The following is a 23,423-nucleotide window of genomic DNA, read 5'->3' as shown; positions in this document are numbered from 1 at the left end:
GTGTGCTATCATAGCGTGTGTGCGCTGCCAATAAAGGACATTGTGAACACCAGACCTCCGGACTAGCGTGAAGCTTTGTCAGCGTCAGGAGTACCCACTATAGAGAATTCCACAACGAGATATGAAAAATAATGGTTGATTCAAATGTGGGCGGTGTACTCGCTCGTGTGAACTATGGTACGTTAGCGCAACAAAAGAAATTGAATAGTGTATTTGGTTTTTCACTTCTCAGGGCGGCACTGTTATTGGCAGTGCCCGCTGCAAAGAGTTTCGCACCCACGAGGGACGCCTGAAGGCTGCCTTCAACTTGGTGAAGCTTGGCATCACCAACCTGTGCGTCATCGGGGGGGATGGCAGTCTGACAGGAGCCAACCTCTTCCGGGAAGAATGGAGTGGACTGTTGACAGAACTGGTGGAGCAAGGTTTGATACAAGTATTGTAACAGCACTCACATGCACCGTGGCCAAATAGATTGGGACTAAGAATCAGACCAAGAAATGAGTTGGTATCAGAACTATGCAGAATATTTGCTTGTGCTACGACAACAAGCTGTTATTGTAAGAATACACTCGGAAAGATCTTGATTGGACCGCCGTGTCCTCAACCTCTTCAGGTTCCCTCGAGCCCCAGTCCGTTCAGACCTACTCTGCTCTTCACATCGTCGGGATGGTTGGCTCCATCGATAACGACTTCTGTGGAACTGACATGACGATTGGCACAGACTCTGCCCTGCACCGAATCATTGAGGTGGTTGATGCAATTATGACAACAGCTCAGAGGTGAGAGCTTGTGTGTGTGTGTGTGTGAGACGTGGTGTAATGAATTGTGTTTCACTTGGATTCTTTGGTTCACATGCATTTCTGAAAAGAAATACATTTTAAACATATTATGATGTTTTTTTTCAGTCACCAGAGGACTTTTGTCTTAGAAGTCATGGGCAGACATTGCGGGTAAGATAATGATCAAAGTCATTCAGCAGCCAGAAAGGATTTGGTTACTACTTATTGTCTATGTGTACCTCAGCTATTTGGCCTTGGTTAGTGCTCTGGCTTGTGGTGCAGACTGGGTGTTAATCCCTGAGATGCCTCCAGATGATGGCTGGGAAGAGAAGATGTGTGAAAAACTATCTGCGGTAAAACCGTTTTTAGTTCCTTCCAATTTTAGACATAGTGAACCATACAGCAACACTTGCTTTTGCTCCCATTCCATGAATGTACAACTTAAATCAAAGAGATATGAGGCTTGAACACAAAAAAAGTTGTATCTCCTGACTTTTGTTGCAGTATAATAATAGTAATAATATAACTTATTATTATAATAACATAATAATAACCCCCAGTGCTGCTCACATTGGCGAAGGAATGATAGGTGGTGGTGGGTGGGGCCGTAGGCGCAAATTGGCAGCCAAACCTACGTTAGTCTAGCCCAGGGCAGCTGTGGCTACAAATGTAGCTTACCACCATGAATGAATGATGGGTTCTCACTTCTCTGTGAGCGTTTTGAGTATCTAGTTCAAAAGCGCCATATAAATCTAATCCATTTTTATTAGTATTGTTATTATTATTAGTGTACATCAGGAATGTCGAAAATTCTTTCACCGAGGGCAACATGCTAAAAAGACGAATATATGTTGCTATTTTTAATTTGGTAAACAGACTAAAACCAATCCAATGTAGACGTGTTAAGAAATATATATGCGGCAAGTGATAGCAAATCAATATTTCTACTTTTTCCCTCATTTTTGCAGGTTTTTTTTTGTTTATTTTTTTGAAAATACCCTGGGCAACTCAAAAGCCTTATGTTGGCCCCTATTGGAACCCAAGCAACTTTGGAGATCCCTGGTGTACAGAATATATTGTACAAAATGACTGAAAACATTCCACTTCCTAAATTCTCACACATTGCTCACCTTTTGAAGACATTTGGGATGCTGAGGATGAATTAAACCAGATAATCTGATTAAATTAAATCCTTCATACCGACAGCCATCAGACTGTATAATGCATATGTTCCTTGACTGCACTTGTAGAATATATGTAGAACATATTTATACTATTCATATATTATATATTATATATATAATATATGTTATATATTCTTTATTATTATTATTGTCTATTGTGAGCGAACTGTGGTCCTGAATTTCCCCCAGGGATCAATAAAGTACATTCTATTCTATTCTAAATCATTCCTGAAGTATGTGATATTCTTCCTAAGTCTCGACTGAAAGTATTATTATAGCATATTAGCACCTTGTATATTATAGGATAGTTTTTTTCATTGCAGTTTTTGTAGCATAGTTTTTTTGATGCCGCTCAATGGAAGTGTTTAGTTACTCATTCATAGAAAATGTGGGCAAAAACAAAAGTGTTGGACTTTTCTGTGAATAGCAATTTATTGTTCATTGTTTCGACCTTTCAGTGTTTCTGTTTGAAAAAAGATGCACTTTTGATTACAAGAAAAAAAAAATGTTTCTCTTAAAGGGAAACTGCACTTTATTTGGAATCATTCACTATCATTATAAGAGTCAAGAAGACAGATGTTTTTTTTTTTTAAGGGATTCTAACTCGTTAATAAAAGTACAAGTACAATGCAAGTAATGGGAGGTTCACTATTCTGCCCATAAGTCTCTTTAAATTACCTTTTGTTATGTCTGGGTCGCATGTTTTTATGTACAGGTAGTTTCCCCGAGTTGCAAACGGACAATCCGGAAGCAGCGTGCAGGAATAAAAAAATAATTATTCTAATAAATCAGGCAGGAAAACAACACCAGAAAAAGTGTGCCGATTGCAGAGGAAGCTAAGGTAGAGACTTAACTACAAACTAGTCAAGAGCAGGAGAAAGAAGTGGAAGGAAAAGCAACGTAGTGTTGCATGTAGCAACCACAACAGCCAGCCAGAGTGTGGCAAGAGGCAGGATAAAATACCTCTCTGATTACTGACCAGGAGCAGGTGAGCGCCCTGACCACTAATCAGAGGCAGGTGACGATAATCAGCACCCTTGGCAACAACAAAAACAAACCCGGGTGCAGACACATAACTAAATCAACAACTAAGGAAATACTAAACTAAGCAAAACATGATCGGGGCAACGGATCATCACACCTTTCAAAAAGCGCCAACAATACTTTATTTACATTTTGTGACCTAAATATTAACAAGTATTACTGATATTGTTATTATAAGCGCTAATGCAGACAAACTATTTTCTAGCGGAGCATTGTCACAGAGAGCTAACTAGCTAACTTCTAGCTGCTATATTGAGGTCATGAGCTCGTGAGCTGTTTGCTCACCTCGGAGCTCTTGAAAGTTAATTCTACAACATAAATAAGCCCTCCCACCTTGACAGGCGTTAGATGAGGACATAATCTGACAAGCTGGTCAACTTGGACACCCAATTTAGACAAGAAAGACACGAAAAGACGCTTGGTTTCACCCTCTTTTTTTCTTTGCGAGGATTATGAGTCATTCTTCATCTAAATACGAATATGTAAACATCCTAACAGTTGGCATCCTGCTGACAGCAGACATTGTACAGTAAGGGATGTTTTATTATGTTTGTTGGCTCTCATAAAGTCTGCAGTGAGTAATAATCAGTCATGTTGAAGGGAAAACGATCGTTATGAGGCATTTGTGAAATCGATCCATCAATCAATCAATAAATCAATTAAAGATTATTTATACAGCCCTAAATCACAAGTGTCTCAAAGGGCTGCACAAGCCACAATAACATCCTCGGTTCAGATCCCACATCACGGCAAGAAATGCGCCATGTTTTCTTAAAGTATGTACATTTTATGAGGTATTTGAATGTTACTACATGACATATATACTTACATCATGTATATTTTACATGTTATGAATGTTACTACATGACATATATACTTACATCATGTATATTTTACATGTTATGAATGTTACTACATGACATATATACTTACATCATGTATATTTTACATGTTATGAATGTTACTACATGACATATATACTTACATCATGTATATATTACATGTTATTATGAATGTTACTAGATACTACATATATACTTACATCATGTATATATTACATGTTATTATGAATGTTACTAGATACTACATATATACTTACATCATGTATATATTACATGTTATTATGAATGTTACTACATGACATATATACTTACATCATGTATATATTACATGTTATGAATGTTACTACATGACATATATACTTACATCATGTATATATTACATGTTGTTATGAATGTTACTACATGACATATATACTTACATCATGTATATATTACATGTTATTATGAATGTTACTACATGACATATATACTTACATCATGTATATATTACATGTTGTTATGAATGTTACTACATGACATATATACTTACATCATGTATATATTACATGTTATTATGAATGTTACTAGATGACATATATACTTACATCATGTATATATTACATGTTATTATGAATGTTACTGCATGATGTATATACTTACATCATTTATATATTACATGTTATTATGAATGTTACTAGATACTACATATATACTTACATCATGTATATATTACATGTTATTATGAATGTTACTACATGACATACTGTATAAACTTACATCATGTATATTTTACACGTTATTATGAATGTTACTACCTGTAATATATACTTACATCATGTATATATTACATGTTATTATGAATGTTACTACATGACATACTGTATAAACTTACATCATGTATATATTACATGTTATTATGAATGTTACTACACGACATACTGTATAAACTTACATCATGTATGTATTACATGTTATTATGAATGTTACTACCTGTAATATATACTTACATTATGTATACAAAACCTCGATGGAGGTGTTTGGATGTTTTTTAAAGGCTTTATAAGCAGAATAGAACGTCTACCATAGGCTGCATTGTAAGCGTACTTTTGATCGCATGCATTTAATATTTAGAATGTAAAAAAAAAAAGATATGTGTTCTTGTCTTACGTAAGGAGTGTGACTGATAGGCAACATTCCACAAAAGTGCAGTTCCCCTGTTATTATTGAATGTATTCTTCTTCTTTGGCTAAATGACATTGTGATATGATTCAGACCCGTTCCAGGGGCACAAGGCTGAATATAATCATAGTGGCCGAGGGAGCCATTGACAGGCATGGGAAGGCTATAACGTCTAGTTATGTCAAGGATGTGAGTACCCAAATGCAAAGAAAGGGGAAGCCAGAAGCACGGAGCCCTGACTAAAGCACAGCAAGCCACATCCTCCATAGGTTCAGCTTCAAAAGAGTTTGTATATCCAGTGTACTGTTTTGCTAATGTGATGGCGGAACAACAAGGTCTGGCGAGAATTGATTGTTAAAAAGAGCGTTTTTGGTTGTCACGATGAAAGTGACCACCGCCGTACGGTCCCTGTGCTTCTGAAAGCCCTCGTAAAAGCCACACTCTCAATTTTTCTGTCATGCTGTCTCTCCACCGCACCTGTAGAACCGAGCAGAAATGAAAAGGCTGAATATCATAATAGTAGCTGAAGGAGCGATTGATGGTAACAACAAGCCTATTACCACTGACTCTATAAAGGATGTAAGTACGGTCTTCTGGGCTGTGTCTACTACTCCACTTTCTTGCTGCCCGGGTGTGGCTTTGACTTTGTCCCTGTGTTTCTGGAATGCTCTGTCAGACACTCAACCCCCACCTCCCAGTTACTTACTCTGCATTAAGACCCCATCAAAACAAGTTTTATTCATGCAAAACTACTATTCATTATATTGTGTTATTTTAATTATCGTACAACTTTGTGTTATTCTGACCCTGCACCGTGGCTCCTCTAAATGCAACCTGTTCATTTGTATCCAGATCTATTTTTGCAATGTGGAGTTCAGGTCCAACTAACATGACTGAAAAATTAGAATGGCTTGCTTGTGCTTTGCTGTTTCCCCTCCTCTGAAGCTTTTCTATTGTGTTTGTGTTGGTGGTCTTTGTAGATATTACAGTGGAACCTCTGAGGTTGAACGCAATCTTTTTCGGGACTTTTTTCGACATGCCTGGGGAAGTAAACTAAAGTAACTTTAACTTAACACAATACATTTTACTCAGCCTATGTCTTGCTTGGAACTAACTCATTCATGGAAGTGTGTTCATGACCTAGAATGTTTTGTATCTTCTGCATTCTTTTGGTCTATTTTGAACCAGGGCCGAAATTGCCATGAGGCAAACACAGGAAGTGGGCAGGGGCTCCAAATTGTCTCTTGGAAAATGATGAGGTGCTCTTCTTTTTCAAACAATTCCTGTTACCCTCCATTCTTCCTCAAATGGACTATTGCACAGACTTGACGCACTCAAACAAAACTGTCGGCGCGCTTATGAGAGAGTTTTGTAATGAACAAGTGGAGCTACCCAAGTCAAGCGGGAAATAATGTTCTTATTAAAACTGCCCAACGTGTCTTTTCCTCTCTGACAGGGAATGTCAGTGCTGGGTGACACTTTTCGTCACACAGATGTGAGGATTGAAGGTGCTCCAAATGGTAAACTATCGTAAGGTCTGGTCAAATGTAGCGTTGAAAGAAGCACTCTTTTAAAGTCAACAGTCTCGTTTAAACTCGGCTACTGTTCCCACAAGTGACAGACTCTCGGCCTGCACAATCGTAGTGCTTTGCGGCACAGCTACATCATGATCTCCTTACAATTGATGAATGTTACAGTAAAAGTATTGAGATTAATGACACTAAAGCTAAATTACCATTTTGTTTTTAATATGTGGAGGGCACCACTGACTTGGTTTGCTTTACCCCCAAATGACTAAATACACCCCGGACTTAAACGCTAATCCGCATCTTTGGTTAACTTTCGAGCTTCGGAGACTCGCACAGCTCCAGATTGGCAGTTGCTTATTTGCTGAGTACCAGGGTTCGGATGATTGCACTAAAACCTCATGATGCAGCAGAGTTCTTTGCAACAAGTGGGAGCGCACCCCTAGAATGAGTTTTCCGTCATTTTGTGGCCATTGTAACATTCTTATTTAACAAAGTCAGCCACTCTAAATATAAAACTCCGAGATATAACTAAAGACCTGTCACGCTTGATGACACCTGATGTGTAAGGATAGGGAGACCTTTTCAAGACAAAACAATTTTATGCAACCTCAGATTCCTAAAGTCATACATAGAAGTTTTCGCCACTAAAATGAAACTTTTAAGAAAGGATGATCCTTGTTAGGTGTACAGTGTCACATGACCCAAACTGCACGCTGAGATGTGTGTACTGCTATCACAATAAGGTCCATTTTTGGTTCTGTGGTCCTCATTGCACATTTCCTCTTTGCCATCAATGGTAATGTGAGCTGAAGTCCTACCACGTCCTGAATGGAAACTTGAAGTCTAAATTGTATATTTGTATACGGGCATCATATTCAGAGGTTCCACTGTGTTTTACTCAATTGTAAACTATGAAGTCTTTTAAAGTGCTACTTGTGTCTGTTTTGTCACTTTTGGTGTTATATATATTATACATGTGTGTATGTATGTATACATATATGTACACTATATTGCCAAAAGTATTTGGCCACCTACTTTGACTCACATATAAACCTGAAGTGGCGTCCCATTCCTATCTCATTGGGTCCAAAATGATGTGGGTCCATCTTTAGCAGCTATTACAGCTTCAACTCTTTTGAGAAGGCCAAAATGTCCAAAATGTTTTGGTATCATTGAGCATTCAAAGTTCCTTTCACTGGAACTAAGGGGCCAAGCCCAACTCCTTGAAAAACAACCCCACACCATAATTCCTCCTCCGCCAAATTTCACACTCGGCACAATGCAGTGCGAAATGTAGCGTTTTCCTGGCAACCTCCAAACCCAGACTGGTCCATCAGATTGCCAGATGGAAAAGTGTGATTCATCACTCCAGAGAAGGTGTCTCCACTGCTCTAGAGTCCAGTGGTGACGAGCTTTACACCACTGCATCGGACTTGCTGATTTATTCCTTAGATGCAGCTGCTCGCCAAGGAAACCCATTCCATGAAGCTCTCTGCCTACTGTACGTGGGCTAATTGGAAGGTGACATGAAGTTTGAAACTCTGTAGCAACTGACTGGGCAGAAAGTCTTTGCACTATGCGCTTCAGCATCCACTGACCCCTCTTTGGCAGTTTACGTGGCCTACCACTTGATGGCTGAGTTGCTGTTGTTCCCAAATTCTTCACTTTGACTTATAATAAAGTTGACTTTGAAATATTTAGGAAGGAGGAAATTTCATGACTGGATTTGTTGCACAGGTGGCATCCTAAGACAGTTCCACGCTGGAAATCACTGAGAGCGCCCCATTCTTTCACCAATGGTTGTAGAAACAGTCTCCATGCCTAAGTGCTTGATTTGATACACCTGTGATTAGGACACCTGATTCTCATCATTTGGATGGGTGGCCAAATACTTTTGGCAATATAGTGTATACATGTGTATGTATGTATATATATATATATTTATGTCTGTATATTGTAGTAGAATCCATCATATGACAAGTCAGTATGTTGATGCTTACAGATTTATTTCTGAATTTCATCACTCTAGCTTGTTGTCAAGCGTTTGGGTTTCGACACGCGAGTGACAATCCTGGGTCACGTGCAGCGAGGAGGGACCCCATCCGCCTTTGATCGCATCCTGGTAAGTCTGCAGCTTTAGTTGCTGCCCCTGCCTTCATTTTGCCTCCATCCCAGGTGCAGAACCATTCATTGGACCTGTGACCACTGACAAATAGAAACTAATAATCATTCAGCTCCTTAGAGGAAAGTCAAGCAGTCGTGGGCATTACCCCTGCACTCCCACGGTGTGGGAGGAGAAGTGGCCCCAGGTTTTATGTTGAGCAGTTGTATAAAGTCAGGTTACTAAGACTGGGAGGAGAAAACCACAAGCTAAAGTGTGAATGATTGAAGCCTGCAATAAGAAAGATTGCAGTCCAAGTGTTGGTGATGATCATGACCTTTCTGTCTGGTGGTGCAGGCCAGTCGCATGGGTGTGGAGGCTGTTCTTGCCCTGCTGGAGACCACGGCCAACACACCCGCCTGTGTGGTGTCTCTGTGTGGGAACCAGTCAGTGCGCTTGCCTCTGCTGGAATGTGTACAAATGGTAGGTACCAGGTGGGGTTGTCCAACTTTACAGAAAACAACAATTGAATGACTTCAACAGATATAATATGGTGAATATTTACCGTATTTTACTCATTACAAGCAACTTCTTTCCATGGTGCGTTTATTTCCGTTTCCATAGGAGACTTCTGGCAACAAATGTGTGTTCCTAGTTTCGTAAACAAACACGCGAGTGTGTTTTATTCATGACAGACTTGGCAACGGCCAACGAAGACAACTATGAGGATTCACAACTTTATATTTTTGAAGCTGAATATACTGAGAATGAAATATTGCTTCTAGAAGCCAGCACAAAGAAAGTGAAAGGTTGGAGCAGAGTGTGGTCGGTTTGTCTCGGTCACGTTGCAAATGTTGGAACTTTGAGTCAAGCTATGCCAAATTAATGATGGGCTTACCCAAATCAACCGGAAACGTTCCCGGCCAGCTTGACCAAACGGATAATTGTAAGTTGTGTAAGTAACTATAATATTGGTCATGATACATGCAGCACATCACCTACACTACAGTACATAGCTGTCTAGCTAGCTGTGTACAAACAAAACATTAAATAATACTTTACAGATACTGTAATATGATCGTTCATGTTTTTCACTCAGTACTGATTAGTTAGTGTTCTATTGCAGTGTTGTGTATTACAAACGTAAAAGCCATTCAGTTGTTGACACACTTGCTAGCTTATCTCTCGCCATAGCTAGCTGACTTATGGCTAATACCGTAGCACGCTGATGTTAGTACGCTAGACAAATAGTTCCTCAGTGTTCACTCTTATACAACAATGTTGCTACAGTTTGGTTATTATACAGGTTACACAAGCTAAATGAAGTATCAACGGTTTTTGAATGCATTTTTAAAGTGTTTTAGAGGTGGGATTGATTTCTACCATTAGCTGCATTGCTAGCCACCTACAATCAGCAAAAAAACCCCAACAACTTTGGTCCTCTTGTCTCTTATAATGATTGTGAACATAATCACAATTCCAAAAGAGTGCAGTGCTCCTTTAAGTGCTTAAATCCATTTGGAAAAAGCGTATTGTTGCACAAGCTAAATCTCTCTCTCTTTTTAAAATATCCATCCATTTCTACCGCGTATTCCCTTTGGAGTCACGGGGGGCGCTGGTGCCTATCTCAGCTGCAATCGGGCGGAAGGCGGGGTACACCTTGGACAAGTCGTCACCTCAACGCAGTTTTTAAAATATCGACAAACATTTATTAAGTTGTTGTCAACTGAATAAATGTGCCATCTTCCTCTTTAAGCCATTTTCCCAAGGTGACAGAAGAACATTACACAACTTGCCTTTTCACGTAATACCACCAAAACACAAACACTCAAGAAAAACATTTTATTATTCATCTTTGTGTTGATTGAACTAGCAAACATCTATTGTGGTTCATCCTCGTTTCTAAGAGCTCGGACAGATGCCACACATCATGAGACTTGATATTCAAATGTAAAATGCAATACAAATACAATGTATTATTATTGCTGCCATCTAGTGGCTGATTAGGTAACTGCACTCAAAGACCTTTAACAGACTTTTTTTTTTTTTTTACTTTAAGTGATTTTTATTTGACCATTTAAATTATCCATCCATCCATTCCTTTTCTACCAATTGTCCCTCAACAAATGAAAACAACAATTAGTCATTTGTTTTTTTAGTTTGATATTGAAAAGTGAATGATGGAATGACATGTGGATTGTTTTTGCAGTTTGTTCATCAGCACAGCTTCACGACACCAAATAATCATCCTGCTTCTTTCTCCACAGACTCAAGAGGTGCAGAAGGCAATGGATGAAAAAAAGTTTGAAGAAGCAGTGAAGCTCCGCGGAAGGTACGACAACAATATAAAAATGGGAAATAGATAGATGGGGTAGTGGTCTGGTATTGCGTTACGATCAGGTGCAGTAGAACCTCCATTTACATACTTAATTGGCTCTTAAAGGGGGTTTTGTATGTAGGCAAGTTTATATTTCGAAGAACATTTTTCCACAAAAAACATGAATATTGGCATCCAGCCCGAACAGAAGTTAATATTTTAGTCAAGGTTTGTATTGACAGTATATATCCAATATTCTACATTACACAAACCTAGATGGACTCTTTCTATCAACTAAGCCAGAACAAGAACTGGTTGAACTGTCCTGCGTACTGCAGCCGCCCGGCCTACACACTACGCTTGTTAACGATAAACCGAGGCGACCTGATATCTGGTTGGAGAAATGGTTCGATTACGCCGGTTACAGCCCCCTCCATCGATAAGATTCAGCTGTGAATCCTCAGCTTGATCGAGTGTAGACACATAAATCGGTTATAGCGGCGTACTAGAAATCAGTTGACATTTTTTGTCTTTGAAACGAGAGCCAGGGTTGTCGGTGAAGAGTCACCGGCTTGGTACATTACTTACGCAACTGGAGACGACTATAGACGTAGACCCATGGGTGTCGCGCCAGACTAGCAATCATGTGACAGGTAATGTCTGAAACAACACAAGAGTCATGGCTGCCTGCCATATAATGAACCACAAGATACGAAGTCAACATGGCAGACTCTCTCTGTTAATTATGTAACATTCAACATTCATGCTGAAATCAACACATTTAGCTGGACTGCAGCAATTTCGTGGTCCAAAATTCAAGCAGAAACTTGTGGATGGCTACCAAAAGCGCCTTATTGCAGTGAACGTAAGCAAATTTTAACATTGCTGTATGTATACTTTTGACCCAGCACATTTGCTCAAATTTTCAGTCGACCCACAATAAATTCATAAAAGAACCAAACTTCATGAATCGTTTCGAATTGTTCATAAGCTAAATCGAATCGTATCTGATCATTCACACACTAAATCAAATTGCAAAGAATCGGTCAGTTTTATAAATGAATCGTTTTTGGATCGCAGTGTAACCCATGTATAGCGAATTGAATTGTCCCGATTTACATCTTTACTGCACGCACACACACTGTCACTAGCCCTGTGGTGCACTCTGTTTGAAATCGCAAAAATCCTTAACTTAAGCAGCCGATGATTCGTCGTAGAAAACTAAGATCCACTTTACCTTTTTGGTTAATCTCTGTGTGCAACAGAAGGGGGGGAAGGAGGCAATGTCGACAACGCTGTGGATACTTCCTGCATGTTGCAAACCACACATGGCCAGTCCATCGCTTTTTGTTTTTTTAATTCATTTTGAGCGAGCACAACTAGAAACATCAATCAGCCCGCCCACATTGGTGAGACACAATGGGTGTGTTTCACCAGTTGTCCCGACACTGAGACAAGGTTTGAAAACCAAAGCCTATTTCATTCGGTCAGTGGTACGTAAATGAAAAAGTTTGTACAATGAAGGCTTTGTACGTTTGTACATTGAGGTGTCTCCGTACTCAAATCAATCTAAAGAGGAATTTGCCAATCTTATTTAACCTCTCACGCCCGACGGTCTGGTGTTGCATGGAATAATGATCTCTTGTGTTGGTTTCTACTGCAGGAGTTTTCAGAACAACCTGAAGACGTACAAACTGTTGGCTCATCGCAAGCCAGAGTCTGAACTTCCACACGTGAGTTACACAACATGTCCCGACAGGGACCTCATTCATTCATTTGGTAGAGATGAGGTAGAACCTGGAGTAGTTCAGTTTCAAATGGCATTTTGCTCCGAGGGAGGAAACTTCTAGGGAGAACATGCAAACCCCAGGGAGCCTAGAGCCGAGATTTGAACCCGAAACCTTGATGTTGCGAGGCAGGCACCGCTGTGTTTGTCATTTCAAAGCCGAGGCCTGGTCGGTATTGACCGCAGTGATGGATCAATGACCCCTTGGTTCCGTGCTGAGAGGTGGACTTGTTCATGTGGACTGTTGGAGCAGCTGAGACAGGAAATCGGTGAAGTGTGGAGGCAGCAATGTCAGACTGGTGCTGGGGGCTCCCAGCAGGGGTTTGCATCTCCTGGAGCTGTGCTAATGATCAAGTCAGGTGGAGCGTGCACCTGGGGGACAGAACATGGCCTATTTATTGATCCTTTCTCCAGGTCCTCAGTCGTTTGAAGCAACCCTTTGCTGAAATGAGTTTGTGATTCATCTAAAGTGTGGTCGTGTGTGTTTTTATGCTGTGCTTCGTACGCCCTTAGAGCAATTTCAACGTGGCGGTGTTGAACGTGGGCGCCCCCGCAGCAGGCATGAACGCGGCTGTTCGTTCAGCTGTCAGAGTGGGCATCTCGGAGGGACACAAGATGTTTGCTGTCAGTGACGGATTTGAGGGCTTCTACAAAGGTCAGGTGAGTACTCCACTGCATTTTTGTGTGGAAATGACCTCATCACCAACTTGACAGTAGATTTTTATGTTGGAATGGAAATGAAGCTAAAAAAACATCCAACATGTGAATGCACATCACCTGCACTGGAAGGAATTAGGATCACATGATCAGATGTATTATTAGAATAGAATAGAGTTTTATTGTCATTATTACAGTGAACAGGTTCAAAGAACAATGAAATTATATGAGCTATTATTATTAGAACATGCAGGTCAAAGCTGGACAATCTTCATTTGGTTTAGCACCAAATTGTACCACTTTATAAATGCAGTGGAACCTGGATTCACGGATTCTTGAACAGGGTTTGTAAATAGAAAATGTTGTACATAGTGGCAAACTTCTCCATAAGTAACAATATAAACATGAATAATGCGTTCCAAGTCCACATTTTGCAAGGATGCCTGCATTGAAACAAACTAGAACCTGTGACTACATATTTACTTAACAAACCATCGAATTTGATTGTTGTCATATGTACTCTGACACATTTGTGTACAACATACACAAGAGGAGACTTAGAAGTACCTTTCCTGACAAAGTACCATTGACTCTGACTTTCTGGTTTTGGTTTGTTAAAAATTCATAAATATAGTGTCATGATAATACTAAACAAGCAAAGTATATTAAAAATATATTAAATAAACCTTTAACAAAGGGATCACTGCAAACTTGTGTGTTCTACGACTTTGCTCCCTTGGACTGGAGCGTGTTCTACTTCTGTCGTCGTCTTGCTCTCTTCCGCCCTTTTTGTTTTCCTCTCAAGGAACTGTGAAGAAACTTTTTTGCAATTTGAGAGCATTTTTCTTCTAGAAAGGCTAAATGGCGCCTAGTACCCGTTGACAACAGACACTGCTAGACCACCACGCATATTTAATGAGCCGGACGTAATGTCATTCAAATCCAAGACCATTTCTTCTCTCCAAACCATCTCCAACTGCTTTGGTGTCTTGGTCTGGTGAGCGATGCTTGCAGCATGAGCCCATGAGGCAGAGAATGCAAGTAAAACCAATGTATTACTCACAAGGAAGAAACAAAAACAGCACACTCAGCATCAGTCTCAGAGAAGAATGATCCGGCACTGAAGGAGGGACCCAGGTGGGACTAAATAGATTTAATTAAACAGGCGTGCTGACAGGAGATGGAACAGAAAGTAAAGATTCTTCAAAACACAGAAACCAAACAGGAAACGCTGACAAAAAACAAGAGCACCAGGACAGGAAGTGATTCTGAACACAGGAAAACCCAAACATAACCAAAGTGTCAGTAGCAATTCTGACATTTGATGTATGAAACATCCTTTTCATGTTGGGTGCTGTCTGAAAACGGGCTGACCCATAGAAAAGGAGAGTAATAGACGACTCTCCTTGTGTAGAAAATGTGCCAACAACTTGCTTTGGTGTGATCAGTGGAGTCGACCTCGTGAATGGGAAAGACAAGAATGGCAGGAAGTCAGTGGTGGATTGATGTGTTGTGTCCCCTCAGATCAAGGAGATCAAATGGGCTGACGTTGGGGGGTGGACAGGACAGGGAGGATCTCTGCTGGGAACTAAAAGGTAAAGTCCAACTGCAAATGAAAATGGAATGATTTGTCCTAACATCAATAACCGAACATTGACCCGTATGGATGTTTTCTGCTCTAGAACACTGCCCGCAAAGCACGTGGGCAAAATAGCTGAGCAGATGCGTACACACAACATAAATGCACTGCTTGTGATTGGGGGATTTGAGGTATGTCTCAAACTTAACTTGACTTATCTAGCAATGTTAAAACAATATAGTAGTTAGGGGTGTCCCGATAGCGATATTGGATACACTTTCTGCACATCATTGTTGTATTGTCGAGGTTTATTTGTAGCGCACCTTACAACAAAGGCCTTTACAGGACAAATAAGTTAAACACAAGTAAAACCAGGCATATTAAAACAGTAAACAAAATAATTATAGTGTAAATATCAAAAAAGGCTTGATCAAATACATTTACTCAAACAGAGAACATGGCATGAAAAACACTAACCTATTTACTGTATGCTGTCTTTAGGTTGAAGTGGAGTGGTAATTGTTTTTTGGCAACTCGTAGCCACGATAATGAATGAATTTAGGGTGAATGATGGGGAATCGTTTGTTACTGGTTACCTTCAAAGCTACTGCCTCAGAGACTTGTTATGCAACATAGTTATTGTTTATGTTAGCTGTTAGCTCCTTTAGCCGACCATCTTCACCTTTTGTTAATAACTGCAAAGAGCCATCTCAAGCTGGTAACGGTCAGCTTGTGTCAGCGCGTGTAAATTAAACTGGTATAAAACATCTTGCCAATATCCGGGACACCCCTAATAGTAGTGATGAAAGATGGTTTCTTCTGCTAAACCCAAAAAGGGGATTTGACTCATAGACGACATTTGTGGTTGATATTATTATACAATTGTTATGCTATCGAACTGTCAGAGAAATACTTTTATTTATGCAAATGTATAGATAATAATTGTTCATTTGGAACCTGTGTCATGCAATCCCTAATTAGTGCTCATCAGCTTGTCTCTGCTGTGCTGTGTGATTAATGAGAGAATGTATGTAGAGTGGTTTCAGCCTTCCTGCTCTTGTCCGTCGTGATAGGCTTGGCTCCTCCCCTTTGGCACCTCCCACTTTTATGTTTTCCCTTCCTGGCGGCAAGTAGCGCTGCTCAGAACCCCAAACCCCCTCCCCCTTCACCCTCCACTAAAGCCCTGGACTCTGACCTGCAGGCCATCCTGTCACTGCTGGAGTTGTTAACGGCGCGCGGGAAGTATGAGGAGTTCTGTGTGCCCATGGTCATGGTCCCGGCCACGGTCTCCAACAATGTGCCGGGCTCAGACCTCAGCATTGGCGCTGACACGGCTCTCAATGCCATTACTACTGTAAGTCACGGCCCGGCAGACGGAATAGAGCCACACACAGACACACAGCTTGATCTGGGAGGTGTTCCTACAACACGCCATCTGGATCAGGGGTGCCCAAACCTTTTCACTTGAGGGCCGCATTGGGCTAAAATGCTACATGTAAAATAACCATGTAATTGTTTATTAAGAGAATGGGAAAGTTACCTTGTTAACTTTGGCGAGGACATCCTTAAAGTTTAATAATCAGTCAGCAATATCATCCTCTGAGGAAGACAAGAGTTGTAGCTAAAACCGTCAAGTACGGAAGCAAACACACAGGTCTGGCTAGAAGAATAACAAATTGCATCATTTTTTGAAGACCTAAGGAACCTCTTGGGATTACAAGCAATTAAAATTCGCCAAACATGGTTAAGTGTGGAGAATGTTTAGCATTTTTCCTATCGTACTTTGTGGGTGTAATTTAGATTCATTTCTTTATTGTGAACATACGACTTTTATAGAATCCACAAAGTTCAGTGAGCATGTCTGTTCGCATTTTGTGTTGGTTGGATTTATTTTACCATGACTAAGGAAGGTTGTTTGCATTGGGTCATATAAATGCATAACAAAAGATGATTTACTCGGGGAAAAACCTGTGTTGTCCACTAGATGGCTACATAATAGTAGCACCAAATTTGTTAGACTTTTCAAATGAATGAAGTCTCCCCCGCGGGCAAATTCTCTGACAAAACCCATGACGTCTCATGGTCCAATTTGAAGACGTGGCGGGCATTAGTTTGGACACCCCTGATCATTATGCCCAGGACTCCCTTCTCTCTTAGGTAAGTAGTGCAGTGCCCACATTGAGGCTGCCTGTCCGTCTCCACGACCGCGTTAGTGTTGGAGGCTGAAGCATGCTGATGAAGTTGTCTGTAGCTTGCGATTCATGCTATATTTGGAGCATTTTTCCATCTTTTTTTTTGCCCCCCCCATCCGCCACATTTGCACGCCCATTTCCTTTATGCGTATGCGGGCCGGTGCTTGCCACCAAATATGGCCGTCAGCTTGTTTCTGAAGGCATTACTGAGCTGGCCGAGCTCCTCCTCGTCTTCTCTGCATCCGACCGCCATCCACTTGACTTTTTCTCATCCGCTCCTCTCTTCATTCACCATTGCCACTCTTTGCCAAAGGGAAGCCATAGCTGTGATGACATACAAAGAGCCGGAATGGCAGATTCCATCTCCAAAAGACTGAGCAGGGTTGTAACTTGTGTTCAAACACTGCCGCTTCAGGCGCTTGAGAGTCTGCTGCAGCTGTATGAGGCACGTGCTACCCACCCGGAGTTTTGCATCCCCATGTGTATGCTGCCTGCCACCATAAGTAACAATGTGCCGGGTTCAGATCTAACCATCGGTGCAGACACGGCCCTCAATGCCATTGTGGAGGTAAGGCAGTGGAACCTCCAATGTGGTTTTTCTTAAGAATGATCCGCAGCCAACAAGCTGTCAAGTATCAAATGTGGGAGTTCTTCAAAAATATACACAATGTTGTTGAAATATCATGGAGATGTGTAAGCTGTGTGAGCACAATCAACTGTGAGGCCACTTCAGCCAATCAGAGGCCAGGAGAAAGTCATTTAAACTCAATCGGGTACAGTGCATCCGGAAAGTATTCACATCGCTTCACTTTTTCCACATTTTGTTGTTACAGTCTTATTCCAAAATGGAGTAAAATATTTTGTCTTGAAAATTCTACACACAATACCCAATAATCACAGTGTGAAAAGTTGTAAATATATATAAAAAAACAACAACTATGAAGTCATATGTACATGAGTATGGACATCCTTTGCTCAATACTTAATTGATGCACCTATGGCAGCAATTACAGTCTCAAGTCCTTTTCAACACCATGTCACAAACTTGGCACACCTATCTTTGGGCACTTCCAACACCTCCTTTTTGCAAACACCTCTCAAGCTCCATCAGGTTGGATGGAAAGTGTTGGTTTTCATCCAGGATGTCTCTGTACATTGCTGCATCCATATTTCCTTCTATCCTGACTCGTCTCCCATGCTGCCACCACCATGCTTCACTGGTATTGGCCTGGTGATGAGCGCTGCCTGGTTTCTTCCAAACATGATGCCTGGCATTCACCTCAAATACTTCAATCTTTGTCTCATCAGACCAGAGAATTTAGTTTCTCATGGTCTGAGAGTCTTTCAGGTGCATGATGGCAAACTTTCTACTAAGAAATGGCCACTCTACCATACAGGCCTGATTGGTGGTTTGTCCCTGGAAGGTTCTCCTCTCCACAGAGGAATGCTGTAGCTCAGACAGAGTGACCATGGTCTTGGTTACCTCCCTGACTAGACTCAGATGAGTGTGAATACTTTGCAGATGCACTGTACATACAGTAGAAGGGGTGTGACCTCCTAGGCCCGACACCTTTTAATTCCATTTCAAATTGTGGTACTGCAATTTAATTACGAAATATTACAGATTTTGATGTATCTTTTTTCCAATTCAGGATTAATGTTTGAACTTGCATATTTGCATTAGATAAAATAAACAACAATCAAAACGCTCTAACATTTTCTGCAACAGGTCTAATACAAAAACCAACATTAATTTTTTCAGATTTATAAAAGACTTTCAAACATAATCCTTTATCATTGATTTATAACTAAAAAAAGTAGTTTTATAGGTGTGATATTGTAGCAGCCTGTCAGTAATGTTGGTGACGTCCATTTGTCCGTCTGGACAATGAATTGATTGTTGATCAACCAACCCCTCATCATCCTTCATGTCCCGGTAGACCATTCTAAACTACTATACAGTCTGCTCCTTGAAACTGTCCGCACAACGGCGGTTATATTTTATGAGTTTATCTGGGAGAATAATCCATTTCTGAACATTTGCCAACTGATAGAGCGTCACAAGCCGCATCGCGATGCCTGGAATAGTCAGTGTTGGCGCACCTGAGGAAAATTTGAAACAGAATCTACAAGAAAAAATTATATTCCTTTATTCCAAAATAAATACAAGTATTATTTGAATGTGCGTTCATTATTTTAAGGATATCATTTCTCAATGTGAAATCACCTCACACCTATTAACTCAAAAAATATTTCATATTATTTCTCTTCACGCTAACGAAATGCATCACATGAAGTGTTATTTTTGTGTGTGTGTTCCTCGTGTTGCTACTGATGTTTTTCTTTATGTTGATGTAGGACTCAAACTGATTAAGTGTGGCTCCTCTGCATGAAACAAAAGCCGTGCATTTCTTTTTCACTCTGCCCTGAAATAAGTGGGTTTGCCCTGTCCAACATGGCTGCCCTGAGAACAATGCACACACATGAAGATCTGATCAATGATCATGCAATGCATACATCTTTAATCTCCTGTGAGAAGAGCGACCCGTTTCATGTAAAAGTCTCCAGTGATGCAAGGAATTGTGGCGGTCCAAATGTAACCGTGGTAGGTGGCCACGTAAATGCGTGTCGGCCATGTTTTGGAACAACGAAACAAGTGCCCCATCCAACGATATTCTTACGCTACAAGCTCTCTCCACTGATTGTTATGCCTCCCCGCCGCTAGGTGGCGTAGCAAAATCCCACTGTGAAACCCGTAAGATCCGACCAACACATCTGGTCCTACTTGCTCCAACCATAGGAAAGAAGGTAGTGAGTGTGCTGAGAAGAAGTGGATCATAATTATTATATTCCAAAACCCGCTTGTAGCCGACTTGATGAAGCAGTTGGAGTGGAGCACAGCTAGTCTGCACCACACCCAGGCAGAAGGAGTGAATACTGCCGGCCAAAGGCATTCAAATCATTTCTGAACATCAGACATTTATCCATGTGACAATAGAGAAGTTGCTGCTGATGTGTTTGATGGAGAAGCAGCTCCAAAGAGATACCATAAAAGTCCGCACTTTACTACTTCAAAAAGTTGTTTTTGGTATATTATATTGTTTTTTAATACATAATTTCTTAAAAGTTGGTTTGTACTTTTAAAAGGCATGTAACAGTTATATGTAAAATGGTGTTTTTTAGGGGTCCTGGCGTGATTTGATTTTTAAATTAATTTTAAAGGGAATTTATTCTGGCTGTGAAGACGTGAGCACAAACGAAGGGTGAGACGTTGGAGAAGACAGAAGCTGAGAGTGTAAAAGTAAAAGCAACTCGAAGCTGCAAAATGTGAAATTTGAAGCCAAGATATTTCGACGTAAATGGAGTGCTTACCAAAATAAACTGGAAAAAATATCCCTGGCCAGCTAGACCAAACAGACATCTGTTTGTGGAGCGAGTCACTTTAATATTGATCATGATACACGCAGCACGCCATGTGTGTTATTACAACTCAAAGTGATTTAAAGGTATAACTGATTGCTAATCTACTCAGTGGCCTAGTGGTTAGAGTTTCCGACCCAGAGAGGGGTAGGTTGTGAGTTCAAACTGAGTCATACCAAAGACTATAAAAATGGGAGCCAGTACCTCCCTGCTTGGCACTCAGCATCAAGGGTTGGAATTGGGAGTTAAATCACCAAAAATGATTCCCGGGCGTGGCCTCCGCTGCTGCTCACTGCCCCCCTCATCATCCCAGGGGATGAACAAGGGGGTGGGTCAAATGCAGAGGACACATTTCATCACACCTAGTGTGTGTGTGACTCTCATTGGTACTTTAACTTTAACTTAACTTGAAAATTAGCTGTATTGCCAACTACCAAGAACGAGACGATTTTTACATGTTAGATTGAAAAGAAACAAAACCTTTTTGTCTCGTATTAATTGTGAACAATACAAGTGCAGTTTCTCTTTAAGATGAATTACATATCTGAAAAAAACAGGCTTCATGTTGCTATGATGCTGAAATCCAGCATTTGGGCCTCATTACTCTCTCTTGTCACGAGCTGGCATGACGAAGAGTCCAAACATCTCGGAGACAAGTAAGGGACTAACATTGCATCTGTGCCCGTGTCAGACCTGCGACCGCATCAAGCAGTCGGCCAGCGGGACCAAGAGGCGCGTGTTCATCATCGAGACCATGGGGGGCTACTGTGGCTACCTGGCCACCGTCGCTGGCTTGGCGGCCGGGGCCGACGCCGCCTACATCTATGAGGAGCCTTTTGACATCAGAGACCTGCAGGTGATCTTCTATTCTACTTGCTGGAAGTGGAACAACATGACACTTTGTTCACAATGTTGTCTAATTCATGTGCAGCAGCAAAACCCAAAAGAAGTGAAGTTATCACCTTGTGTAAATGGTAAATAAAAACAACTTATATTCAATTGAATAGACTGCAAAGACAAGATATTTCATGTTCACACTGAGAATCTTACTTTTTTGTGCAAATAATCATTAACCTGCAAAACAGTTGTCACGGACATTTTTACCAGTGTGTTACATGGCCTTTCCTTTTAACAACCCTCAGTGAAGGTTTGGGAACTCAGGTGACACAATTTGGGCTTTGCATAGTAGAGTTTTAACTTGCACTTACAGATGTAGTGACCAGCTGTAGTTACTGACTGTGGTTTTCTGAAGTGTTCCTGAGCCCATGTGGTGATATCCTTTACACACTGTCGTTTTTTTGATGCAGTACCGCCTTAGGGACCCAAGGTCATGTGCATTCAATGAGGGTTTTCAGCCTTGCCGCTTACGTGCAGTGATTTCTCCGGATTCTCTGAACCTTTTGAGGATATTACGGAGCATAGATGGTGAAATTCTTTGCAATAGCTGCTTGAAAAATTGTATTATTTTAATAATTTGCTCAGGCATGTGTTGACAAAGTGGTGAGCTTCACCCTGTCCTTGTTTGTGAATGAGTGAGCATTTCATGGAAGCTGCTTTTATAGCCAATCATGGCACCCACCTGTTCCCAATTAGCCTGTTCACCTGTGGGATGTTCCAAATAAGTGTTTGCTCAACTTTCTTAGTCTTTTTTGCCACTTGTGACGTCTTTTTTTTTTTTTTTAAACATGTTGCAGGCATTACATTCCAAATGAGCTACTGGTAATGTATGAATAAAACAAAGTTTACCAGTGTGAACATGAAACATCTTGTCTTTCCAGCGTCCATCCATCCATCCATCCATCTTCTTCCGCTTATCCGAGGTCGGGTCGCGGGGGCAGCAGCCTAAGCAGGGAAGCCCAGACTTCCCTCTCCCCAGCCACTTCTTCTAGCTCTTCCCGGGGGATCCCGAGGCGTTCCCAGGCCAGCCGGGAGACATAGTCTTCCCAACGTGTCCTGGGTCTTCCCCGTGGCCTCCTACCGGTTGGACGTGCCCTAAACACCTCCCTAGGGAGGCGTTCGGGTGGCATCCTGACCAGATGCCCGAACCACCTCATCTGGCTCCTCTCGATGTGAAGGAGCAGCGGCTTTACTTTGAGTTCCTCCCGGATGACAGAGCTTCTCACCCTATCTCTAAGGGAGAGCCCCGCCACACGGCGGAGGAAACTCATTTCGGCCGCTTGTACCCGTGATCTTATCCTTTCGGTCATGACCCAAAGCTCATGACCATAGGTGAGGATGGGAACGTAGATCGACCGGTAAATTGAGAGCTTTGCCTTCCGGCTCAGCTCCTTCTTCACCACAACAGATCGGTACAACGTCCGCATTACTGAAGACGCCGCACCGATCCGCCTGTCGATCTCACGATCCACTCTTCCCCCACTCGTGAACAAGACTCCTAGGTACTTGAACTCCTCCACTTGGGGCAGGGTCTCCTCCCCAACCCGGAGATGGCACTCCACCCTTTTCCGGGAGAGAACCATGGACTCGGATTTGGAGGTGCTGATTCTCATTCCGGCCGCTTCACACTCGGCTGCGAACCGATCCAGTGAGAGCTGAAGATCCCGGCCAGATGAAGCCAACAGGACCACATCGTCTGCAAAAAGCAGAGACCTAATCCCGCGGCCACCAAACCGGAACCCCTCAATGCCTTGACTGCGCCTAGAAATTCTGTCCATAAAAGTTATGAACAGAATCGGTGACAAAGGGCAACCTTGGCGGAGTCCAACCCTCACTGGAAACGTGTCCGACTTACTGCCAGCAATGCGGGCCAAGCTCTGACACTGATCGTACAGGGATCGGACTGCCATAATAAGACAGTCCGATACCCCATACTCT

General features: G+C 41.5%; 1 protein-coding gene across 9 annotated transcripts in view; it reads left to right on the top strand.

Annotated features, from left to right (window-relative positions):
• Nucleotides 1–23,423, top strand: part of pfkpa (phosphofructokinase, platelet a) — a 55,284-nt gene that overhangs the window by 16,782 nt on the left and 15,079 nt on the right. For 3 of the 9 annotated variants that reach the window (XM_061922374.1, XM_061922371.1, XM_061922375.1), the window contains 15 exons: nucleotides 233–422; nucleotides 614–779; nucleotides 906–950; nucleotides 1,024–1,132; nucleotides 5,101–5,196; nucleotides 5,491–5,586; nucleotides 8,566–8,658; nucleotides 8,995–9,120; nucleotides 10,905–10,969; nucleotides 12,618–12,687; nucleotides 13,254–13,400; nucleotides 14,922–14,992; nucleotides 15,080–15,167; nucleotides 17,584–17,736; nucleotides 21,280–21,444. In XM_061922374.1, coding sequence (XP_061778358.1) covers nucleotides 233–422; nucleotides 614–779; nucleotides 906–950; nucleotides 1,024–1,132; nucleotides 5,101–5,196; nucleotides 5,491–5,586; nucleotides 8,566–8,658; nucleotides 8,995–9,120; nucleotides 10,905–10,969; nucleotides 12,618–12,687; nucleotides 13,254–13,400; nucleotides 14,922–14,992; nucleotides 15,080–15,167; nucleotides 17,584–17,736; nucleotides 21,280–21,444 — 1,680 coding nt within the window. Of the gene's footprint in view, nucleotides 1–232; nucleotides 423–613; nucleotides 780–905; nucleotides 951–1,023; nucleotides 1,133–5,100; nucleotides 5,197–5,490; nucleotides 5,587–8,565; nucleotides 8,659–8,994; nucleotides 9,121–10,904; nucleotides 10,970–12,617; nucleotides 12,688–13,253; nucleotides 13,401–14,921; nucleotides 14,993–15,079; nucleotides 15,168–16,177; nucleotides 16,331–17,583; nucleotides 17,737–21,279; nucleotides 21,445–23,423 lie in introns of all 9 variants that reach the window. The other 6 variants (XM_061922380.1, XM_061922373.1, XM_061922377.1 and 3 more) reach the window with 6 other exon arrangements.

Source organism: Nerophis ophidion, linkage group LG15, assembly GCF_033978795.1.
Source record: "Nerophis ophidion isolate RoL-2023_Sa linkage group LG15, RoL_Noph_v1.0, whole genome shotgun sequence".
In the NCBI taxonomy this organism is placed as follows: domain Eukaryota; kingdom Metazoa; phylum Chordata; class Actinopteri; order Syngnathiformes; family Syngnathidae; genus Nerophis; species Nerophis ophidion.
The sequence above is the reverse complement of the archived record's forward strand: the minus strand, read 5'-3'. Positions and strand labels throughout refer to the sequence as shown.